Source organism: Nansenia antarctica (genome assembly GCF_963989245.1).
Source record: "Nansenia antarctica genome assembly, chromosome: 1".
NCBI lineage: Eukaryota > Metazoa > Chordata > Actinopteri > Argentiniformes > Microstomatidae > Nansenia > Nansenia antarctica.
This window is the reverse complement of record NC_137674.1, coordinates 58,225,429-58,244,627: the sequence shown is the minus strand read 5'-3', so window position 1 is coordinate 58,244,627 and position 19,199 is coordinate 58,225,429. Positions and strand designations below refer to the sequence as shown.

At 45.6% G+C, this 19,199-nt stretch overlaps 1 protein-coding gene across 1 annotated transcript in view; it reads left to right on the top strand.

The window, feature by feature from the left end:
- The window catches only part of LOC308175418 (MAM domain-containing glycosylphosphatidylinositol anchor protein 2), a gene marked incomplete at both ends in the record, with an annotated part of 202,491 nt that overhangs the window by 159,663 nt on the left and 23,629 nt on the right, over positions 1 to 19,199 (top strand). The window contains 2 exons of the mRNA XM_080550231.1: positions 410 to 703; positions 10,779 to 11,051. Coding sequence (XP_080406357.1) covers positions 410 to 703; positions 10,779 to 11,051 — 567 coding nt within the window. The remainder of the gene's footprint in view (positions 1 to 409; positions 704 to 10,778; positions 11,052 to 19,199) is intronic.

The following is a 19,199-nucleotide window of genomic DNA, read 5'->3' as shown; positions in this document are numbered from 1 at the left end:
TGAGGAGAGGAGTGTGACAGTCAGGAGTCTGTTCCCATGATGTTATCGGAAGTCAGTAAAACAGCTCACTGATGTTAATGACGTAGACAATAGTATATGCGTGTGTCAGCTCCTCATCGCATTGTCCGTTGTTTGCCATTGCTTACTTCAGTGTAACCCTTTCACTGCTGACCACCATGACGGTTGTGTTTGCATACGTGCTCAGACTCATAGATCCAAGCTGTCCCCCATACAGGCAGCGTGTGTGTGTGTGTGTGTGTAACTGAGACTCAAACCTCCATCGCAACATGGATGCTCATTCGCTTCCCCCCTCCTCTCCGATCCCCCCCAGTCGATCATTCCGTCTTACCAAGCCCAACGACTTTCTAGAGCCCCATATCAGTCCCTCCTCTGTTTTTCTCTTTCTTAGTTCCCCCCAACCTGACAGTGCCCCGGGGCAAGTCGCCCCTGGTGGTTCGGGAGGGCGAGACGGTGGAGCTGGAGTGCCTTGTTTCAGGGAAGCCCAAGCCCATCATCCTGTGGTCTCGGGCCGACAAGGAGGTGCCCATGTCGGACGGGAGCATGCAGACGGAGAGCTATGACGGGGTGCTGAGGATCGTCAACGTGTCCCGGGAGATGACGGGGTCCTACCGCTGCCAGACCAGCCAGTTCAACGGCTTCAACGTCAAACCCCGGGAGGCCGTGGTGGAGCTGATCGTGCAGTGTGAGTATAGTCGGTTAATGTCGGTCGGATGTGCGTGGGTGTAGTCAGCATAGCGTTTGTGTGTTTGTTTGTTTGTTTGTTTGTTTGTGTCAATAGGAAGGATTATGTGTTTGTGTTCCTTGTGTTTGTTTGCGTGTTTGTCTGTGTGTTTTATCTGTCTCTGTGTGCCTGCAGTATGTGTTTGGGGAAAATCACACTACCCAAAATGGAGCTTTCCCCTTCTCTCTCACCCTACGCCCATCCAATTTTCCTTTGAAGGGAAGGGTTTAAAATTAGCCGCGTCCTCTTGCGGCACTGTCAGTTTCTGGAGGACACAGGCGGAACGCCTCCTTCCCACCTCTCACACTGGAGGAGGATGAACACAGCTAAGCTAACAGGGACACAAAGGGGAAGCTAGCAGCCCCAGTGATTATTGACTATGTGTGGAACAGAAAGTGCTGCAAAGTAGACTCCTCCCCAGGCTTCAGACCCCAGCGACTGCCTCCCATTCAAACCCCACGCCTTCTTTAAGATGTGACATCCAAAGTTGGCTCAGTGGCTAATTAGCAGGCGGCTAATTTATTCCCCCTAGTATTCATTTTGTATTCATTTATGTAGATTTGAATGGAATATTTAAAATCAAAGGTGGGAATTCAAAGCAGTGTCACTCATTTAAGGGATGGACGTTTTTCAAGAGGGAAAGAAATGGGAAAGGGAAATTAAAGTAATCCATGCATGGCCGCGAGTGAATGTGCCGCGTCGTTCTCTGGCAAGCGATTATAGGAAATAGGAAACGGTTGATTCAGTGTGCCATAAATTAAGATCAGTCTATTATTATCTGTGCTATAGAGTTTTCACGGCTGAAGGCCCATTGTTTTTTCACACGGCCAAGTTAGTTAGTTAGTTAGTTAGTTAGTTAGTTAGTTAGTACGTTTGTTAGTTAGTTAGTTTGTTTGTTAGCTAGTTTAGCCACACATCTCTCCATCAAAACATCATTTTAATGAACACAAATGTAATAATTTGCTCTCTAATAAATATTCGCCAGGAGAGGCCTTACTAACCTGAGGATAACTAGTTAAGAGTATTTGAATGTGTGATGTCACAGTGAAATCTAGTCCTCTATATCCTCTCGCCACACGCCCTCTACCCCTAAGACCGGGTGAGATCTACAGTATGGGTGAGTAAGGTGGAGAAACCCTATCGTTAAGGCCTTATCAGAAGAAGCACTTTGCATAAACATCTATGATGCACTTATAGAACAGTTGTAGAGAGAGAGAGAGAGAGAGAGAGAGAGAGAGAGAGAGAGAGAGAGAGAGAGAGAGAGAGAGAGAGAGACCGTTATTGAGCAAACATTAATCCCAACATTAATCCCATCAGTCTGGCAATATAACCAAAGTTCTGAGTGATTACGAACTCAAATGACAATAGCACTTCTAGAGGAAGGGGCCTTTTTTCCCCTTCACTCTTTTGTGTTCTTGCGTACAGTTTGGTATGGCCATCACGTCGGTGCTAAGCCATTAACGACTGCGCTCTGTATGGAAAATTAATGAAGATTTGATTTGCTTTGAAGACTAAATGTGTTGAATTTCGCCAGAATTTATTGTGATTATGCAGTGATGACAGCGCATATCAAAGGTTAGCAGCTTTGCCACGCACCGATGCAGACTCCGCGAAGCGGTAAACAAAGGATTTGGCCACTAAGCAGATCATGCACCTGACTCCCTGCCACGACACTGTGCCACGACACCCCAAACAGAACACTGACAGGTGAGGGAACAGAGGATGTTTAGGTAAACATAAATGAAAAGAACAAGATGGAGATGATTAAAAAACAATGGAGAAAGGCTTTTAGATTACAAGCTGCCTTTCCTCTAAACTTGTCCACATTCTTTGCTCACTTGAATATACCCCAGGTCATTTGTATGGAAGGCGTACGTATACCTATTACACATGCTGAATGCGTACCTAGGAAAACAGAAAAGGCACGTAGTTCCACTCTGGCACTCTTTTCAGTTCTTCCTATCTTTCAGAGGCTGAGATGAATGGGTGCAGTTTCTCTTCCCTCCCTTCTCTCTCTCCTCTTCCCTCGCTTTTCTCTCTCAGCGGAGAGCAATTTACTCCCACCAGCAGCAATAGGTCACCAAGATCTTGCTCGCTGTTGGAAGGCAGCACGGCGACTCTCTCGTTCTATGTATCATTTGTCTCAGCAGCACAATTAGAGCAGCACTATTAGATCTGGGGGAAAAAAGCAAACAAGATAACAAGCGGACACTAACTCAAAGCCTGTCCAGAAGCTTTTTAGCGAACCGCTACAATCAATCCCATTAATGAAAATATCTGTTAGCGTTGCCACGCATGCAGACGACATACTGCTGCCTTCATCCAAAAACATGGATGGTGGATGAAACAAAGATGAAACACCCAAATACGATTTCACTCATGGTACAGAAAAGTGTGTATTTTGTTCCTCTTAGAAGATGGAAAAAAAGAAAATGGCCACTAGCTTTGATGTTAAACAGCACTCCTCCTCAGACACTTCAAACTAATAACAGTGCAGTACATAAAACGTTTTAGATATTCAAACAAAATGGCTCTGGACTATTTCCAAAGCAATTTATAACAATAATGCTCACCATGAAGCACAAACAATCAACCACACGTACGATAGTCAATTCTATCATTCTCTTTGGAATTAATTACCTTCCCTCTCCTTATTATTAGATGACAAACGCAGCATGTATAGAGCAGTATAGAGTACACTATCAATTCAAATGGCCTGCACCAGATACAGAATGTAAGCTGAATACTAAAAAAGCAATGCCCAGTGTTTATGAGAGGCCGCAGGTCTGTGTATAATAATCATGCCCCAGTTCAATCCTAGATTAGAGAAATAGTCTCACCAAAAAAATATATGTTGAGCTGAAGGTTCCTCCAGAGCCTAAAAAAGTAAGTAGAAAAGAAAGATGTTATTTTCTTCCCCATAGGGGGCACAAATAACCTTTGAGAAACAACCTCAGGAGAAAGTACAGGTCTTTCTCATGGGTGAATTCAGTCCTTGCTGTTCTCTGTTGACCTGAAGCCTCACCGGCCACCTTCTCCATCAGACCCTGCTGCCTGTTGGTGCTCCTGTCACCATGGTGACAGGTAGGGTCAGCTGTAAGGTGTGATGGCTGTTTGTGACACTAATGGAATTGACACACCTGGAGAGCAACTCAGAGGCGAACGAGCAACGGGTCAGGTAAAGATAAGGACTACAAGACATGTCCTTCTGCCAAGAGCCATTGTACAATGTCACACACTGTTGTGGATAATCCCTCATACCACCAGTGCATCCTCTATAAATGTGGAAATACGCCTAGTGTATATTATTCTCACATTGTGAAATTCTGTACACTATATTACCTAAAAGACCATGTCCAAATTACTAATTAAATCATGCAACCGTGCAGGTCTTTAATAGGGTATTATCAAATAGGATAATATCATAAACATTGTATACTGTAGATTACAGGAAGAATATGTATGCCTACTCTATATAAACGACGTCCCCCCCCCCATGCATGATAGCCCCCGCTGATCATTGTGAATCACAGGTCTCAACAGGTTCATGCACTCGACAATGATCCCCCCCATCCCGACTCTCCTATGCATGTCTTTTTATGTTGAATATTGTGCCCACTATTGCCAGGGAGCCTAAGTAGGCCTGTAACCCAGTTCTAATAACCATGCTGTACAGTCTAATAACCATGCTGTACAGTCGTGACAGCATTTAAGTAAGCCTGTAACCCAGTTGTAATAACCATGCTGTACAGTCGTGACAGCATTTAAGTAGGCCTGTAACCCAGTTCTAATAACCATGCTGTACAGTCTAATAACCATGCTGTACAGTCGTGACAGCATTTAAGTAGGCCTGTAACCCAGTTCTAATAACCATGCTGTACAGTCGTGACAGCATTTAAGTAAGCCTGTAACCCAGTTCTAATAACCATGCTGTACAGTCGTGACAGCATTTAAGTAAGCCTGTAACCCAGTTGTAATAACCATGCTGTACAGTCTAATAACCATGCTGTACAGTCGTGACAGCATTTAAGTAGGCCTGTAACCCAGTTCTAATAACCATGCTGTACAGTCGTGACAGCATTTAAGTAGGCCTGTAACCCAGTTCTAATAACCATGCTGTACAGTCGTGACAGCATTTAAGTAGGCCTGTAACCCAGTTGTAATAACCATGCTGTACAGTCTAATAACCATGCTGTACAGTCGTGACAGCATTTACAGAAAGGTAAATGAAACGGAATGAAATGTGTGAATGTAATCAAATTGCATCCCCAATGTAATGAAATGCTTGAGGGCAGCTGAAGTAAGACTACACCAAAGTGGCCAGCCATTAGTAAGGGATATAATGGGTCGGCAGACATTAGTAAGGGATAATCAACGACAAGGTGTGAGGGAATATAATCAACGCTGCGGAGGTGTAAAACAGCTCGTGGCACAGCCAAGGGCATTCGAGGCGCAAAGTTACTGTATGATAATAAGCCGCTTGCAGTGTGGTTAGATTATGATATCATAGACACTTCATTTCAAATTGAATGTGTTGCCTACAACTGTAAGTACGGCCATTCTATTTGATAACAATAGAAATAATGATCCATCCCAATATTCGCATGTTCGGCGAGGAGTGTTCATATTCAATGAACCCTTGAATTGGGTAAATCCGCAATGCACTGCACAGATCGGTAGAGTTGGTCTACATTTCATTATTCTGGGACCTCTCAGGCAATTTAAAATGTTGATCGAGGACCTCTTGTGGTTTATTTTTCTTGATTGTGTTTTAAAAGTTATATTGTATGATGTATGATTGTAAATGATTGCGTATATTCAGGACCCCTTTGTAAAAGAGATCTTGGTCTCAATGCCAAAATAACGGGTAAATTCAAAAAATCCCCACCCTGCCCTCCACCTCTACACTAAAACTATGCTGAATGAAATGACCGACTTAGCACCCATATCAACAGAAACTGTGTGGTGCGCAGCAGTCTTAATGGACGCAAATTGGAGTCCTGGGTCTCTTACAGTACCTCTGCTCTGCACTGCCAACCCTCCACTGTATGATACACACCCCCTCTCTCTCTCTATCTCTCTGTTTCGCCCTCCCCCTCTCTCTCCCTCCCTTCCTCCCTCTCTCTCTTGGCCTGTCTCCTGCTGTGCGAGAGTGAGCCAATCCCTCTGAGACAGTTTTCCCGCCTATGTCTCCAGGCCCCAGCATGAGCCTGCATGCCTTTGGTGGCGAGCCATGTGCAAATCCGCGTTTAGTAACTCGATCAAGGGGCAGAGGTACAGTCCTCTGAAGCAAAGAGCATTAGAGGCGTGAAGGAACGGCTTCGACGAGTCAACAGCTTTGATATGTAAAAACCTGCATCTGTTGGCCTGGCAGTGGCCAAACCAGAAGGGGAGGTAGAAGCATCGGAAGGCGCCTGGCAGCTCGAGAAATATTCACTTTAACAGAAACGAAGAGGCCAAAATCTCCAGCTGTGAAACTCTAATGTTCTTATTCAAACTGGCTCAGAGAAGCCTAGAGCGTGTGGATGGAGAGAACGAGCGAAAAGAGGGAAGGGATATAGAGGACAGGGGTATCTCGGCCACTACCTGTGTCTCTCAAGATTAGAACAATTGAGTTGCCTCCTGTCAGCCCCTGTGCCCTCAACTCAGCCAGCCATGCCTGTTCGACTCAGGTCCCCCTTTTGTGTCTCCCACGTCCTCCACTTTACGCCCGCCCGACCGCCTGCTGCAGTTGTGTGATCCAACACCCCACCCAATCCCCCCATGCCTCCCCCCTCCCCGAGAGAGCCTCGCTTTCCGACATACATCAAATAGACACTGCAGGATAAAGAGCTGTTGTCGAAAAAATAGCAAATAATGGATGGAATTATACGATTATTGTTTGTAATTAATTTTCCCTTTCTGCACCAATAAAGCCCACGACAATTGCCCCCGAGGCCTACTCTAATGTGAATCACATTATCGTCCCAGCCTTACGCCGGCAAATTAATCTCCCACATTACGGCGTGGCTCAAACGCTACGTTTTCCAGACTGAAACTGAATAACCCATTTTCATAGAACAATATTGAATTGAACGCAGCGAGCAAAGGTCAGCAGATGTGTCGGTTGTAAACAGGAGACAGTGGATAACTAGCCCCCCCCCCCCACCACAGGATAATTTATGGCCCAGTCTGTTGGGCTGAGGTAACCCCATTAGTGGACTCTGAAACAGTGGAGCGTTTTGAAAAATGTACATCGATTATAATTAATTGTATACCTTTTTAATTCATCAATTATCCCTAAAAGTTTAACAACAATATGCTAATGCAGAGGCTTGTTGTTGTTCACTGTGTCTTAGTGCAAAGGGAGGGAGCATTGATGCGAGGCGATGTTATTCTGCGTTATTCCATCGTTATTCCATCGTTATGAATAGTAAATGAGTAATTATTGGATATGTCATCAGTTTGACGACTTGAATGAATGTTATTTCCCCATATCAAAACTCAATAATGGGACACATTGTGTTCTAAAGGTTCAAGGCTCAAGAGTGGTTTATTTCCCTTGATATGAAAGTACCATGTACTGTGTGGCTGCTGAATGGCTGCTGAAGGCTGTGGAAAAGTCAATGCAGTGAAAAGCATGTGACATGCCTGTCGTGTACGACTTGCTGGCTTGGAACAGTGAGGGACAGGACGATATTAATCTGTGTTGTAGCAAGGAGGTGTGGAGCCCCAATGTCATACCACAAGTCTCTGGAGCTGTGAGGGGAAAACGCCCACAGGCAGAGAGAGGGGGGTGGGGGGTGGGGGGGGGAGAGAGAGAGAAAGACGTGAATGAAGGGGGGGGAGAGAGAAAGAGAGGGGGAGGGGAGAAAGAGAGTAGGGGAGTAGGGAGTGAGAGGAGGGGGGGAGAGAGAGAGAAAGAGGAGGGGGAGAGAGAGGAGGGAGGGGGCGGAGAGAGAGACACAGAGGGACAACGGGGGAGAGAGAGGGGAGGGGAGGAGGGAGAGAAAGAGGAGGGGGAGAGAGAGGAGGGAGGAGAGAGAGAAATGGGGGGGGAGGAGGGGATGGGGGAGATAGAGAGGTGGGGAGAGAGAGAAAGAGGAGGGGGGAGAGAGAGGATGGAGGGGGCAGAGAGAGAGAAAGAGGGGGGGGGGGGGGGGGTTAGAGAGAGCCTGGCCTCTCATTCACCCGTTCACACACACATTCACACACCAATGGCGGCAAGCTACCATGCAAAGCACCGGCCTAATGGACCTTGGTTTGTCTCCACTGAGTTCTGTGACTTTCTCAAGAAGCGGGAGATCATACATCACAAGTGTTCAGTCTACTATCCAAAAGCCAACGGAGAAGTAGAAAGATTTAACAGAGTTCTAAAATATTGTCTACAGACTGCATCGATCCAAGGATCATGGACTACAGAGCAACGCCTCATTCTACCACTGGAGTATTCCCTTCAGAACTGCTCCATGGCCGACGAATGAGAACAAAGCTACAAATGGATGGACTGCACTTATATAGCGCCTTATCCCAATGCGCCTTATGCCAATGTTTTGGCTCTCCTACATTGCTGTTGTTGTTGTATCTCCTCTTAAACAGCTCATCGGCTAAACTCCAGCATTACTACCTAAATGGAATGCACTTACAGTATATAGCACCTTATTCTAAAGCGCTTTACAATGGCCTCTCATTCACCCGTTCACACACACATTCACACACCATTGGCGGCAAGCTACCATGCAAGGCGCCGGCCCGCTCATTGGGAGCAATTAGGGGTTCAGTGTCTTGCCCAAGGACACCTCGACATGTGGCCAGCCGGGGTTCGGACCGCCGATCTGCCGCCCTTGCGATCGTTAGACGCCAGCTCTACCTCCTGCACCACAGCTGCCCTATTGCCATACAAACCTACAGTATGTGCTATCAGACTTCTCCAATGCACAGGGTTTTTGTCTATGGTCTACTCTATGCCATCGTTGTCATCCTCCTCCTCCTCATCTACGTACATAAGTGCTCTGATGGAAGCCTACTATATCTGAACCCAGAGGAACAGCCTCTGCCCTCCTTAACGTCGCTCCCCCTGCATAACTGCCAACGTATTCACAGGTGACTGATGATGGATTACCAAGCACCAAGGTTTCTCCCCAAACCTGTGACATTGCAACAGCCGTGCAACAGCCGTGCAACCCCGTCACGCCCGCCCCCCCCCCCCTTCACCACCAGCCCCCCCCCCCCCCCCCCCCTCACCACCACAACACTAAACACACAGCGTAGGTGCTCTGGGAAAACCACAGAGGGCTTGTTCCTTGTCGGTTGGTCGGGGGGGGGAGGGAGGAACGCTCGACAGCTGCTGTTCCAGAGGAGTCGTAGTGGGATCGGAGGCGTGTGTGCCTTTGTTATACGATACATTCTGTTACACATGAAGTTACTTTTCTACATTTTCAGTGGTTTCCGTCTTCCGTTGTCTTTCTGCGCTGAACGGGATTGCACTTACTGCAATTTCGTCTTGTGCCACTCAGAGAGGCAGCGGAGCAGAGGCATGGTCTTCAGCCGTACACAACCGAACAATTTCAATGTAATAAGTCGAGATTCAAACCCATCCTTAGGACACGGCGACGACCCGTTCCGCCGGGTGAAATCACAGGGTCTGCTTTCCTCGAGGGAGGAACTGTTTGCCGTTTTTATCGGGTTGAGATGAAAGGCATTTTCTCTCATCCGGACACACCGCGCCTAGACTACAGATGCTCTTCAACCTGAGGAAAAACAATTGCCTCGCTTCTTTGAAGAGCAATCAAAACCTCCTCTAACATGTCTGTGCTCTTGTTTTCTTTTCTTTTTCCCATTTCTTTTCTTCCATTTCTACCTAGCAGACATCTCATCTTCCTTTCTGGGTTTCATTTATATTACCAAGCCCTTGATTAAACAACTCTTTCTGAGGGCTGAGGATTTTTGGGCTGGAGGGTACGCAAAGTTAAATGCGCTTTCAAATTAGGATCCTCATCCCTCATGTGAACTCTGTGAACCTATGCTCCATGTTACCTCTGGCCTGGAGCTTCTGCTACGCACAACACCTCTGCATCTCCTCCGCTCTATATGGCATAATAATTTCGGGCAATTAAGAAGCTTGTATATTATTCTCTTTTTTTCCCCCTCAGCATAGCTGTTGTTTTAAAACCCCACTGTGACTTCTGTCAAACATCTGGATGAGATTGTCAAGTGCAAGGATCGTTAATAGAGCTAGTTATTCATAACTCTGCACATACACCCGCTCGCCCCCCCCCCCACACACACATACACACACACACACAAGCAGGCATGCACGCACACACCCACGCATGCACACACAAACACACTGAAATGTCAGGGCCAAGGCCAGAGTCAGGCGTTTACCTCGTGTGGAGATGACTGAGTGCATAATACACGGAGAGGGCGTCAGTGTAAGAGAAGACGCGAAGCCTGTCGGATTTTCGAATAGCTTATTCATTTTCAATTTGTTTGGTTTTTGAGATACACTTAATCATCCTGTTACCAGACAGTTATCACGCGATGCGTGACTGATTCTCTTTTGAACGTTGTTTTAGTTTTCAATTAATATTAGTTTTTTTTCTGTGCTGCGTGCGCATTCATCATCACTCGTTTGCAGCTGTTGTCTATTCTTTTTTCAGCCATCAGTAATGTGTATTGACTCCAATGCTAATTATATTCAGTTGATTCATTCCACTGTCCTGTCCAGACCGTCCTTAGTATAAGTCTGAGTATTTCTGTCTGGGAGGCAGGACAGTGGAATGAATCAAAGCATAGTCTTAAGTCTACAGTATGTTGAGTCCCCCCCCAGACCCTCTGTAGTTTGAAGTCTACAGTATGTTGAGTCCCCTCCCAGACCCTCTGTAGTTTGAAGTCTACAGTATGTTGAGTCCCCTCCCAGACCCTCTGTAGTTTGAAGTCTACAGTATGTTGAGTCCCCTCCCAGACCCTCTGTAGTTTGAAGTCTACAGTATGTTGAGTCCCCTCCCAGACCCTCTGTATGTTTAAGTCTACAGTATGTTTCCTCCCCTCCCAGACCCTCCGTCGGTGGAGCCGGTGTCGCTGGAGATGCGTCAGGGGCAGGGCCGCCCCGTGGCCATGAGCTGCAGGGTCCTACGGGCCCACCCGTCGCGGGTGCTGCGGTTCGAGTGGCGACTGGGCAACCGCCTGCTCCACGCCGGACACTTTGTGGACCAGCGAGACGAGACGGAGTACACTGTCCGCAGTCTCAACCGAGAGGGCTTGGGAGAATACACCTGCGATGTCATCAACGAGGCCGGGAATGGCCGCTGCACCTTCCTGGTCACAGGTGACAAACTCTAATTACAATTTTAATTGTTGTAATGTAATGATGTAATGATAATGAGAGCCATTTAGGAGTGGCAATAAAAATGATATCCAAGTGTCATTGACTGTAAAGTTTCTTATCTCATTTACAGTCTATAGAGCCTTTAACTACTGTACATCTCTGAGGGCTGGGTGCTACATGGCAGCCATTATGCTAGAGCAACAGAGTTGCTAGTGTTTTAGAAAATGATGGAAACTCAGCGCTGTACAGGCTCAAAAGGGCATAGACAATCCAACACATAGAGAAAGTGAAAGGCACAATGCCAAAAGGTCAACCTTTTTAGTGTTATCTAATTGGAATGAAATAAACAGTCATGAGCACACAAATCTCCTTTTGCTGTCAAGTTGCTTTATAATTTGCCAGAGCACTCAACACACTATTCTACATTCTCTGCATACATATTCTGAAGCTGAATGAGTTTTTAACAGCCAGTACAGTAATTAAAGTTTCAGGGTGGATTTTTTTTTTAGGATGGGTGAAGGATGGGTGAAGGTCTGCAGAAAATGTAAATCCGCCTGTCAGATGGTGTGTCAGTAATTGATAGAAAATAGTGGGAGAGACAGCATCCACAGATTGTAAATTTGAATAGGAGACATCTCCTTTATGATTGGTGTCAGTCTTCACTCCCCAGATTACGAATGACAGCTCATGACAAGACACGAATCCTTGGGCTATTTATTGTTAGATTACCATGCAGTGTCTTCACACAATGAAAGGGTCTGAAAATAGCAGAAAAGAGCATTGCATCGGTGGCTATGTCATTGTTCTCGCGGACCATTTGTGTTTGGCCTTGATTTGTTGTGCAGTCTGGAAAAGCCGCAGGATGAAACCTGGCCATGGTCTCAGTCTCCCAGACCACCCATTAGGAGCTCGGCCGCAGGGTCTGTGGAGTATTTGTCACTCTGATCCTCAGAGCCACAAAGTACTGTGCCTTGATATTGTCCATTTATTTATTTCTTTCTCTCTCTCTCTCTCTCTCTCTTTCTTGCCACCTCTCACTTTTTCTCTCTCTTTCTCTCCCTCTCCCCTCTTACTTTCTCTTTCTTTCTCTCTTTCTTTCCCTCTCCCTCCTTCCTTCCTCCTTCCAAAAGATGAACTCTGTCTCATCAGTGTGTCCTATGTCAGGGCTCCCCCAGAGGAACAGGTAGAGTAGTAGAGAGCAGAGCAGATCATCCCCCTACAGCCATTTGCTTTTCTCTGCAGGGCCCAGACTCGCATCCTATCACTCACTCACCCTCCCTACATCCCTCCCTTTAATCCCCCCCCTCCCTCCCTCCCTCTCTCTCTCCATCACTGCCTCCCAGTGCTCCAGATTCCCACCATCTGGACATAGTGGCTGCCAAAGGTATGGAGGCTCTGTTAGTCACCCTGGGGACTGAGAGCACAGCGCAGAAAATCCACTTTGGGCTCCCGATTATCCGTGAAATCCAATGTACCCTATCCCTCCCTCAACTCTCCCCCACCTCTTTAAAGATGAGCTCCTTCTGAGCTTTCTACTGGAAGGCAGCGAAGGGGCCAGAGTGAGAGATTGACATAATTTTGTGATTAATACGATGTAGCTCAGAGGGCAGCGGAGGGGGTGAGGCCTCAGGAAGGACGAGCCGGCGTCTTAGCGATTGCAAGGTTGCCGGTTCAGAGGTTCGATCGCCGGCTGTCCACATGTCGACGTGTCCTTGGGAAAAGACACTGAACCCCAAACTGCTCCCAATGAGTGGGCCAGCGCCTTGCATGGTAGTTTGCCGCCGTTGGTGTGTGAATGTGTGTGTGAATGGGTGAATGAGAGGCCATTGTAAAGCGCTTTAGAATATTTAAGTGCATTCCATTTAGGTAGTAATGCTGGAGTTTAGCCGATGAGCTGTTTAAGAGGAGATACTACAACAACAGCAATGTAGGAGAGCCAAAACATTGGGGCAGCACATTACTATAGATCTCAACTGCTCAGTCACACTGGGGGGGGGGGGGGGGGGGATTCATAGGATAAGCAAAACACAACACAGCTTCATCATGTCAATGATTCAGTTTATAGGTATTTTCACAATTATAACAGCACTCCTAAGATCACATAGTTGTAGCCTATCTGGATGAATGTTGTACCTACCAAATGAGAGAGCGTGAGAGCGTCAGCGAGAGAGCACAAGCGCAAGAGTGAGAGTACGAGTGTGAGTGAGAGCGTGAGTGAGAGCGCGAGAGCGTGAGATAGAGCGAGAGCGCGCACCGAAGGTCGGATGGGTGTACAGCAAAAATGTATCTGTCAAAGCTTTGGCCAAATGCCACATTGGGTCAATTAAACCCAGGGTCCCTGTCATCATGCCAGCCCGGACACACAAACCCAGGGTCTCAGTCATCACACCGGGGGGCATACACAAGCATGCACACACACACACACACACACACACACACACACTCTCACTCCCATCCACACACAGACACTTCAGAGCTGGGAAGCAGGCCATGCTTAGGGGGCACACACACACTTCCAGCCCTTTCCTTGGCACGCTAGGCTGTGTGTGGGGGGGGGTGTGTCTGTGTGTCTGTGTGCGTGTGTCCTCGCGTGTCTATTCGCAAGCGCCTGGCTGAGGGGACATCTGCATGGACTGTGGGTTTGACTGAAACAGGCCATGAAATCATGCCAGGGTGGCAACGTCTTCAGAGGGTTTTAATCTGTACCACTGAGCCTTGGCAGCACCAGAACATGATGGGCCCTTCAGTCCCATTCTTCTCTTTTTTTATGGTCTTCCAGTAAGAGAGAGGAGAGCAAAAAAAAAAGCAGACACTATCTGATGTCTAGGTGCTCACTCCACTCTATGAGCCCACCTAATCTGTTAGCTTTTCACACAGGGGAATGTACAGTAAAACATGATTGGAGTGTGGGGTTTATGATTGCCTTTATTTCATTGGGTATGAGATACTTGTGCTTTACATGAGTGTATCATTGCTGAATAGTTGAGGATGTGAAGATGCATGTACTGTATGAAATGACGAGGTGTCTATATCCGTCAAGCTTTGTAGCTTAAGTAGTACTTTTTAATTATTAGTTCATTTACGCAAAAGCCACGAGATAGAAACAGTTCAATCAGTGTTTGCAGATCAATCTTCTGCGCACGAAAGAATGTGATGTGTGAAGGAAGAACTTTGCTGTTCCGTGAGAGAAGTGAGCCAGGAATTTCAAACAAGATAAAGTACAACTTTAGCTATGAGGCTTTCAGGAAACTGACCCCAGGTCTCCATTCCATGCATTACAATGAGCCCCGTCCTTCGATTTCTACCTCCACTAGCCTCCCTCTGATAACCAGTGTAACTGAGGAGATTTAAAACACCTCCCTCATACAGTAGAAGGTTGAATATGTTCCCCAGCCCAAAGTGACTATCTGACAGTGATGGATAGGCAGTGATGAGTGACATTATGTGGTTGGAGCAAACAGGGAACATGTGAATGGTGTTAGGGGCTAATCTTGGAGTGTGTCAGCCTTGAAGGACAGACTGAGACAGTAAGTATAGTTCCCTTTAGAAGCATGGTGACTTGTGAGTCTTTCAGATGTTGGTGGATAACACTAACACAAAAGCTAGACTAGAATGTATTTTTTTCTCTTTCTAGAGAAAAGGAATAATAATAATAATAATATTTTGGTTTTATATAGCGCCTTTCACAGAACCCAAGGATGCTTTACAAATTTGACAGAAAAACAGTCAGAGAGACAAAACAGAAAATACAGAGACAGCTACAACACTAAACTAAGGGCCAAAGGCCTTGGTGAGCAGATCGCTGTGGGGAGAGAGTTCCAAAGGGTAGGCGCTGCCACACTGAAGGCGCTGTCCCCGAAGGTTCGTAGGTTGGTGTGGGGGGTGGAAAGCAGACCCATGTCTGAGGACCGCAGGTTCCGGGATGGGGTACGTTGGCAGAGAAGGTCAGTTAGCTACTGGCGGGCGCAGGCATGAAGGGATTTGTAGGTGAGAAGGAGGATTTTGTACATGATGCGAGACTTGACCAGGAGCCAGTGGAGGTGAATGAGGGTGGGGGTGATGTGCTGCCAGGGCTTGGTGTGGATGAGAACCCTGACAGCTGAGCTCTGCACATACTGGAGCCTGTCCAAGGCTTTGCTGGGTACCCCGAACAGGACTCTGCAATAGTCCAGGCGGGAGATGACGAAGATGTGGACAAGGGTTTCGGCCACTAAGTCTGAGAGGGACGATCGGAGTCTGGCAATGTTTTTGAGGTGGAAGAAGGCAGATTTGGTGATGGATTTGATGTGTGACTGGAAGGAGAGGGTGGAGTCCTCAAGACACCCAGGTTGCGGAGATCGGGAGATGGTGCAACTGTCGACCTGGAGGAGAAAGTCACCAACCTTCTGGAGCAGCGCCTTGGGTGCCACAACCATGAGCTCTGTTTTTTTGCTGTTGAGTTTGAGTAGGTTGGCTGACATCCATGTTTTTATTACAAGCAGGCAGTCGACAAGAGATTGAGGGGGAGCTGAAAGGATGGTGTAGTGCTGAGATACAGCTGGGTGTCATCAGCATAGCAGTGGAAGTTTAGGCCGTGGTGGCGGATGATCTGGCCGAGGGTAAGCATGTAAATAGTGAAGAGGAGGGGTCCAAGCACAGAGCCTTGAGGCACGCCTTGGTTGACCGGGGCTGGGGAAGAACTGGAGCCGTTGATGGTGACAAATTGTTTGCTGTTGGAGAGGTAGGACTGGAACCAGGAGAGAGCTGTACCAAGGCCTCGGTAGTCAGCTAGGCGTTTGGGGAGAATGGTATGGGAGACTGTGTCAATGGCTGCAGAGAGGTCCAGGAGGATGAATATGCTGCTGCGGCCAGAGTCAGCAGCGATGAGGAGAATGTTATGTTATTGGAGTAAGTTTTGGACTCATGGGAAGGATACATTTGTATGCTGTTCTTTGAACAACTCGACTCTTTGAACAACACTCGAAACAGAGTACAGAGTCTAGGGCACAGTAAAGCCAGTAGAACAAAACATTTGTCATTGGTTATTGCCAGTACACACATCCTGATATTTTCCTCCAAAGCAGGCTTATTTACTCTGTGTTGCTGATGTTTGTGTTTTATATAGATTACTTTAGTCTAGGTATTTGTTTTGATTAGGACTGGAATTTACTTTATATTGGTTGATTTTCACTGATATATTATCAGCATCAAATAGTGATCAACTTTGATTCTGATTCTGATTTTCCAATTAAGAAATGTACTGTACCCAGGGATTATGACTCACTAAACCTAAACAGGGTATTTGCAGACAGCAACCTATGTTGGTGTAAACATCTAATTCATGTTCTGTAGGAGTTTCAGCCAACTGTGTTCAACTGGGCCATCTGGCTATGCTATAACACATCATACAGTACATATTGTGCATAGGTGCCTCTGGGAGTAGTCGGGCTGTCATATGGCTGCTGAAGATAATATGTCACAATAGGTTTAATGTTAATAAACCCAAAAGGAATTGCTGCATACAGACATTAAAAAAGCTCAATCTTCAGCAGATTGTTTACTACGCTTTATTAACACTGCATTGATTAACTGTATGTTTGATATATCCAACAGTGTGTGAGCTGTATATTTGCATTTAATACAAGCCTTTATCTAGCTTGATAATACCCCATAATTGTTTTGACAACAGTTCCATTCCTATACTGAGCTGTAAATCTCCTATGGAAAGCTCAACAAAATACTTGCAACTGAAGTGCTTTGATGCTGCGTCATCTACACTGTTTGACCTTGCTAGCTTTGTTCGTGTTTCTATCACAGCTCCAGTACTCCAGTCCATTTCAATTGTTTTGTTTCGAACAAGGGAATAAAGGAACATGAGGAAATATAAAATACTCTTTTTTTTTTCCCCTCACAGTACGTGACCTATTGCGATGAAAGCAGGTTTATCGAGCCCAAGATGAAACGTGACTTTTTACATTATCAGATTAATATACTGGGTTTGTTTTCTCAGCAGCATTTTATTATTATTGTCTTTTTGGGACTGATGTACTGCATGTACTATATGACCTTTCAAAGTCACATGCTACAAAACATGACATGAATACAAAGAACTAAATGTTCCTTTGTCCCGGCTTCTGGACTGTGGAAGATTGTAGGACCTTACAGTGTCTAGACTTTCTGTTGTATGTTTATCCTCCCTATTAGATTTTTTTTCTCTGCAGTAGTGTTCACTGAAAAGATGACTGAAACACTGTTATTACTTCACTTAGTCAACTCAAGCTTGAGTGCATGACGTGAATAAATTGGTCAGACACACCTAAAATATCTAGATTTAGAACAACAAGAAACAGATGAAAATACCTGTTGAACCACCAAAACATGTTTTTGTTATACTGTATATTCTGATACTATAGCACATGACGAATAGCAGATTTGATATCCATTAGTACACTACATGTACCTGAACAGGTTTTATGGAAATTATAGGAAAAAACACTTTCCCCAAAACATTCTTCCATTATTTCCCCATTAGATTTCCTTCCACTATTTCTCTGAATGATTTTATCTTGTTGATAAATGGTTGTGCCTTTTTTAGGGATAAGAATATGGTATTTTAAACAGCTTTATCCATGTACAGGCCTGTGATCTGGAGTCTGCTGTCCAAACAAATGCAAGGCATCATTAACCTGATTTATTGTCTGAATTTCAAGACAAAATACTCTCCCTACAGATTGTGACTTATTATCTCAGGTGATTATGAGAATTGATCAAACCAGTGAGAGGTGGAATGAAACAGTCAATCTCGATTTCCCCAAAGCATAGTATTACTTCTTTTGTTTTTGTTCCGAGCCCTATCCTCAAGACAGATTCATTACCTGTTAAAAGTAGATAATTATGTTGAATTAGGTTGATGAGGCTCACTATACTGTTGTGTCCATGCCTTTATACATTCATTATATTGCATTGCATTCCTTATTTCATTATTACATTGGATTACTGTATATAATAATGCATTACTGTGGTTTTACATGCTGTAATTGCATCCTAGAGGGTGCTCTCTAACATAAGGAATGTATCAATATATGGGCACAATGTTATCTTGAGGATGTAATCGCATAATGGATCCTCAGAGGCTGAACACGGACACGGAGCCAACTTCTGTGCTGTGCTGCAGAAAATCAAGGAAGCTGGATTCAAACTCAATCTTGACAAAAATTCATTTCCGTCAAACTACTCTGAGCTTCCTTGGCTACAAGATCTGTCCTGATAGTCTACAGCCAGATAACTCACACATTACTGTAATCATGAATGCTCCTGCTCCTACTGATCCTACAACCCTGCGCTAATTTCTTCGACTTAGTGCATGGTATAGGAAGTATGTGTCCAACTATGCTACTGTTGTGGAGCCTATGAGAGCTCTCCTGCGACAGAACAGTACATTTCAATTTTATGATGAAGCACAAGCAGGCTTTGACCAAGTCAAGAAGATAATCGTGAATAGCCCTGCTTTAGCACTATTCATCCCCAAGAAGCCTACCTTAGTATCTACAGATGCTTCAGACTTCAATCGTCAAGAAGGAAGCACTAGTAGCCTGCGTCTGATCTCCTGAGAAAGGGGTACATGGCACTGGGGAAGAAGATTCCTGCTACACACTGATGATCAATCGCTGACTATGTTCTGACTGAAAAGGAATAACCGTGCTGGCCTACGGATAGCCAGATGGTCTGATGGAGTTTAACTGTGATGTTTAATACAGAACTGTATCTTTGAACTATATTGCTGACTGTCTATCTAGACTTCCACTTCCTGAAACTGACATTGCATGGGCAGAGAATGTAGAATCTGTTGCAACCATACTGACTGATCTGAGTGCTGAGAAGGACTTCCAGTCTGCGTGTCATGCCTGCCCTGTGCTCACAAAGCTCCATGCACAGATACAGAAAGACTGGCACTCACAAAAGAAATCACTAAATCCTGACTTAGAACTATACTTCTTGATTCGTCATGAGCTTGCAGTCGTGGACGACTGTATTGTCAGAGGTACTCATTGTTTGCTCAAACTCATTGCCATTGCTTATGAAACCCACCAAGGCATTGTTCGCACAAAACAACACCACAGAGAACTGTACTGGTGGCCCAAAATAGTCTCTCAGACAGAGATACTGATA